The sequence below is a fragment of the Vulpes vulpes genome, chromosome X (assembly GCF_048418805.1).
Source record: "Vulpes vulpes isolate BD-2025 chromosome X, VulVul3, whole genome shotgun sequence".
NCBI classification, from domain to species: domain Eukaryota; kingdom Metazoa; phylum Chordata; class Mammalia; order Carnivora; family Canidae; genus Vulpes; species Vulpes vulpes.
In genome coordinates, this window is record NC_132796.1 from 108,412,456 (window position 1) to 108,418,578 (window position 6,123).

The following is a 6,123-nucleotide window of genomic DNA, read 5'->3' on the forward strand; positions in this document are numbered from 1 at the left end:
ATAGGAGACTGGAATTATCTTTCAGTCCGCTGTCTATGCAATGCCCTGGGTGTAATGGCCTGCCAAGATCTATCTTTCCAATTGTTACAGTCTCATGCATCTCTGGAATACCAGTTCTATTGGCCACAGGTCCTGACAATCAAGGGGTGTCCTCTGGGTGGATTGTGTGCACTTATTGGCTTTAGCATGGCAACTGGAAAATGTTGGAAGTAGGGAATGCTCACTGGCTTCAGAATGGTAGTGGGACAATATTTTGACTCTACCTTCCCACAGGCTTCAGCAATGTACTGGAAGAGTCACTTGTCGATGGACATGTGCCAGCTTTAGTCTGAGAGCAGGAGAATGCCATGACCTCTCATTCTTGCTGGTCCCAGCTAGGGAGTGGAGGACTGTCACAACAACCTACACTCACAGTCTTTAGGTACAGAGTGGAGAACTCCATGGCTGTTTGTGCTACACTGCCCCAGCCAGGGAGCAGGGGAGCATTGCAATCACTCACACTCTCCAGCCTCAACAAGTGCTGGGACTGCTTGCCCATCCCAGTCCCAGCAACATAGTGGGAGGGTCTGTGTTTGAGCTTACCTGCCTGTGCTAGCAGGCTGTGTGGAGGGTGCCTCAATGGCATCCACCAGCATCCCTGCCTCCAGGGAACATCTTAACTCTATCCCTTGTCCCTCCAGCAGATGCCCCCAAATCAGCATATGAATCTCCCTCATATATAGTTTAGGTACTTTTCAAACTGCTGTTTTTTTTTTCCCCTGGGTCTCAGAGTAAGTGAAACTGCATATGAGCCATCCAAGAGGGAATCTGTTTCCTATAGCACTTTGGGCCCCTGGATGTCAGCCCCATTGGTTTTTCAAGTCAGATGTTCTGAGGACTCATCTTTCTGGTGCAGATCCCAGGGACTAGGGTGCCCTATGTAGGGCATCAGCCCTTCATTCATTCTGGAGAAGCACTTGTCTGGTGAGATCCCTCTCTATTGTGTATAACCATGCAGAGGCGGGTGGGCTTGTGTGTGAGGGGAGGGAAGACTGTGTCTTTGCCTCTCCTACCTGTTTAAGTGTGGTCCTTTTATCTTTTGTTGTGGAGAGAAGTTAATCTAGTTTTCAGATCCTTTTAGAGGGAAATGATCCATATATAGCTATAAATTTGGTGTGTGCATGGAAGGAAGAAAGTTCAAGATCTTATACTGCCATCTTGGACCTCCTCAATAGTCTTTCTAGTGGGTGTGAAGTGGTATCCCATCACGGTTTTGATTTGTATTTCCCTAATGACTAGTGACATTGAGCGTATTTTCATAGGTTTGTTGGCTATCTGTATATCTTCATTGGGAAAAATGTCTATTCAAGTCCTTTATCTAATTTTTAATCGGGTAATTTGTATTTTTGTTGTAAGAGTTCTTTTTGTATTCCGGATGACTGATCTTTATCAAATATATGATTTGCAAATATTTTTCTTTTTCTCTAGTGTGCATTTTCACCTTCTTGCTAGTATTTTTTGCAGGAGAAAACACTTTTAAAACTTTTATATAGTCCAATTTACTCTTTCTTGCTTGCTTGTGCTTTTGGTGTCATATCTAACAAACCATTGCTTAACAAACTTCTATATGTTTCCAATCTCCATAACTAACCATAAGAGCTCAAATACATTCATTCAATAGATATATTTGTGACCACTTACTACTATGTGCTAGGCCCTACCCTAGATACTGGAGATTGTGATGGAACAGGATAGTGGAGACAGAAATTGCTAGCTGATCTCTCAATTCAAGTTCTCTTCTTCTTTGTGCAATTAGGTGTGGCTATGTGAGTTTTTGGCAATGAAATGTAGGTAGGAGTAATGCATGCCCCTTTTTGATCCTGGTCCATAAATATTCCCATGTGCCCTCTTTCATGTTCTTTTCTACTTCTGCAAATGGAATGGAGATGGCCTTAGGAGTCCCAGCAGAGCTGGCAATAAGTGCTATTTTGCCACTTACCTCAATAGAGTTGTGATGAGTTTTAAATATGGATATGAATATTTAGCATAATTCCTACATAGAGTTAATGGTCAATAAATGTTAGTTTCTATAATTATTACAGTCTTTGGATGCCACAGTAATCAGCTGGGATGGCGAAAATATAAGAAACCCTACATAATTCAGCAGATAGTGCAATTAGGTCTGCTATCCTATAGATTGTCAGGCTTGCTGATGTTAGCAGTCTCTTCTCTTATACAGCTTCTCTGTTGATGAACCAGGATAATTCTAAACCACCTTAAATAATATTTAAAGAACCATAATTTGGGAAATACTAATGCAGTGAAAAGCAGCTTAAACTAAAAACAATATGAGAAGCTTGGTTATAGTGGTTATGAGAATTCTAAATTGTGGTAGAACATCTTTCATTTGCACAGTACTGTTTTGTAAAAAAGTCCTGGAACTTTCTCTTCTTCTACTTATGTATGTTTGATAAGAAAGCCCTGGTACTTTCTCCTGTGGGGCCAGTAGGAAGTTTAGACTATTCAAGCCCTGACCTCTGTGTGGGAACACTTAGTCCAGCTTCATTCACTTGCCACCATAAAAACCAAACCAGTCTCTTTTTTCTGCCCTCTCAAGCCATTCTTGAACCTGTTTGAGAGCCTGCCTTGCTCTCTCCAGAAAGTCTCATTATGTAAGTAACAAGCTTTCTCATACTCTCTTGGTGAATGTGCCCTTAGTCTTGACATCCAACCAAATTTGGGGTAAAGGACTCATTCTGTCTCTGTGGAGTGATCACAGTAATTGGCCCTGTAAGCAGGACACCAGGGTACTTTCCACCACCACCAGGGGTCTTTATTCTCTTTCTTTGGCTTCCTAACTGGGTCTGCTGCATGCTGGTGGGCGTGCACTCTTAGCTACTGCCCACTGGCTGACTTGTACTTTGAACTGTGATCCTTTGTACTATGTTTGTGGATTCTACTGAGAGTGTGCTAAAGATTTGATCAATATAAGTCAGTTTAGCAAATTGGCATATAGTGACAAGATTGGATTAGAGCCTTCCTTAAAGCAGTCATGGGTTATGTGTCTCATCTTGGACCTATATGTGAGTTTTAAATCATGTGTCTCAATAACAAAGTACTATGTGACTGGCACTAAGCTCAAGTGAATGACTCTTACCTTATAAATATTGGTTGTGTCTCAACCAGGTGTTGAGACTGATGGTCTGTTTAATATATAGGCTCATTGGGCGGGGGAAGAATGGTTACTATGTACGATGCTGAAGTCACAATTCTAAAAGCAGACTACTCACTAGGACCTTACAAAATGTTTCTGCTGCTGTTTATACCTCTCTCTCTCTCTCTCTCTCTCTCTCTCTCTCACACACACACACACACACACACACACACACACACACAAGATACTGATTCTCAGGGTTCTAGAGAGAAATATCTATGGCACTCCTATAACAAAGCCAAAGGATTAACTCAACCATTGCCATGGAGGTCCATAACCCTGATGATACTGATTTGATTTGGGGTCTTCCAGAAGAAAAACTTATAAATATGAGCCAGGCAGAAAAGAACCCACTGAAGTATATCCAGTAACCTCCTCCACACACACACACACACCCTGGAAAAGTTGCCTGGTAGAGCCAAGTGTTGGAGGTAAGTGTGATAATTTATGTCTCCACTGAGACTTAAATATGGGCCCATTAGCTCAGAGGGGCTTTAAGTAAGACATCTAAAATGTTAGGCAATGTATATGTGGTATATTATATATATTATTCAGCCATGAAAAAGGAGGAAGTCCTACTTTTTGTGACATGAATAGACTTGAGGGGTATTATGCTAAGTGAAATAAACCAGACAGAGGACAAATGGGCATGGTATCACTTATCACTTCCCCCCACCCCCACCAAAAAAAGTCTAACTCATAGAAATAGAGAATGGGAGATATTACCAAGGCCTGAGGAGTGAAGGAAATAGGGAAAGGTTGGGGAAAAGGTACAAACCTTCAGCTATAAGATTAATAGTGTCTGAGGATCTAATGTAAAAAAACACAAGGCCAAAACAAAAAACACCGCTAAGCTGTCAAGATCCTCAAAACAAGTAGTCTAAAACCTGTCACAGCCAAGAGGAGCCTAAAAAGTCAACTAAATTTACTGTGGCATCCTATATGACAGAAAAAGGACATTATGTAAAAACTAAGGGAATCTGAATAAGGTCCAGACTTCAGTTAATAATAGTTTGTTTCATTGTTGGTTCACTAAGTTTAACAAAAGTATCATACTAATATAAGACATTAATAAATAAGGGAAATTTGGCATGGGATATTTATGTATGATTTTCACAGTTGTTCTGTATACTTAAAACTGTTCTAAAATTAAAAGTTTATTTAAAAAGCACAAAATACCAGGTACTGATGAGCGCTAGGAGATGACAGACTGGACCACTGAATGGGAGTGGCCATGGGGAATGGCTTGAAGGAATCACCTTCTCCCTGCCATGTGTACCACAAGAATTGAACCAGGGTCGATGAGAATGGTCAGTTTGAGAGGGCTCTTTAAGAAGTGCTGAGAAAGCTCCCCCTTTCTCCAACCAGAGCATCTGAGCTCCTCTGCTTTCTTCCCCTCCTCCAGTGGCTGTGCACAGGTGGTGCTTTGTGATGCCAAACACCCCAGGGCTACCATTGGCTGGAGGAATTTCCTGCTGACCAATCAAAGCTAAAGGGCGTGGCTCCCCATTGTCCCTGGAGGGTATATAAAGGGCTCAGGGGCCCTGGAGAGGGCCAGTGTTGCTACAGCATGGCGGAGGTTATTGAGGCAGTGCTGGGGTCTAATTCAGATGCTGAAAACAAAACCGAAACCACAGATGTAAAGGAAGTTCCAGAAATCAAAGAGAGGAAGACCCCTTGTCAATCAAAGGACAAAGAACGTGAGAAGGTCAGATTACCCTACTCATGTACCTCCTCTTTTTCTCCTTCCATCCCCTACCCAAGACCCCTATCCTGCCCTTGTCTAGCACAAAATCCCTTCTTAGGATGCACCCATTCTTTTAAAGTCCCCCTTCCCAATTATTTTCCATTGTCTTCCCCCAAACCAATGTCTTTCCGGGCTCACTTTGTTTTCCTTCCAGGTGCGGAAGATACTTGCAAAAGTTAAATCGGCCCTTCAGGACAACGTAGAAAAGCGTAAGAAAGGAAGGAAATCGACCATACTGGTCTGTTACCGCAGACACAGCAAAATGAAGACTGAAAATCAGCTGAAGATGAAGACGGAGGAAGAAAGCCTGTCCCCACTCTGGGCAACACCCTATGCCTGCCAGGGGCCAAAGATCTCAAAGTAGCTGGTACCTCCCCAGAAAAAGCACTGGCGAGACGGATGCTTAGGTAGAGATCAAAATTTTCACGGTGGTCACCTGTGAGGAGACCAAATGAAGTGCACGGATATTGATTAAAACAACAAGTTGCAAATGGAGATGTGTGTATGTGTCTTTGTGTTCTCTGATGGTGAGAGGGGAAAGGAAAGGGGCAAGTGTATGAAAAGGGAGGGAGGTGGAATCCTTGAAGTTTGGGGCCCAGACCAGCCGGTCCATAGTTAGCTGGAAATTGGGAACAAAGACTAGATGAGAACTGCAGACTGAAGATAAATTTCCTCTAACACATTATCCCACCAGAGAGTAAGAAAAAGACTTGATGTTTCCGTGTGTTCCACGTTAGGGGGTTCCAGATAGGGAGATGGGTGATATATGGGGGGTGGCAGTGTGTAATAATGAATCTGATTATTTCTAGAGAGTTTGAGTGGGGGTGAGGAGGGGGAGAGGGAGAGAGAAACTTAAGCAGATACACTGATCGCAGAGGCCAACGCGGGGCTTAATCCTACAACCCTGAGATCATGACCTGAATCCAAACCAAGAGCTTATCAATTTGAAAAAAATACAACCCTATGGACCTTCATCCCTAGTGAAAATAACACCTTCTACCCCTGATTTTATTTAAAAGGCCCAATCTAAATGAAAACAGGGACTTCAAAGATTGAAACCCATAATATAAGACCTATTTAGACAAGGTGTAATTATCCCCCACTGTTTCTGCATTTAACAGTCAAATTGGACTCTGTTTTTAAGCCTGGGAAATATGAATGGTGCCTCAGTGTGAATTTTCAT

At 42.4% G+C, this 6,123-nt stretch overlaps 1 protein-coding gene across 6 annotated transcripts in view; it reads left to right on the forward strand.

Annotated features, from left to right (window-relative positions):
• SPANXN2 (SPANX family member N2) overlaps window positions 1-5,435 on the forward strand; it is a 175,297-nt gene extending 169,862 nt beyond the window's left edge. For 3 of the 6 annotated variants that reach the window (XM_072743963.1, XM_026009053.2, XM_026009051.2), the window contains 2 exons: window positions 4,599-4,901; window positions 5,095-5,435. In XM_072743963.1, coding sequence (XP_072600064.1) covers window positions 4,764-4,901; window positions 5,095-5,304 — 348 coding nt within the window. In that variant the 5' untranslated portion in view covers window positions 4,599-4,763 and the 3' untranslated portion in view covers window positions 5,305-5,435. Of the gene's footprint in view, window positions 1-104; window positions 4,902-5,094 lie in introns of those variants that run through there. The other 3 variants (XM_072743965.1, XM_072743964.1, XM_026009050.2) reach the window with 2 other exon arrangements.
• The last annotated feature ends 688 nt before the right edge of the window (window positions 5,436-6,123 follow it).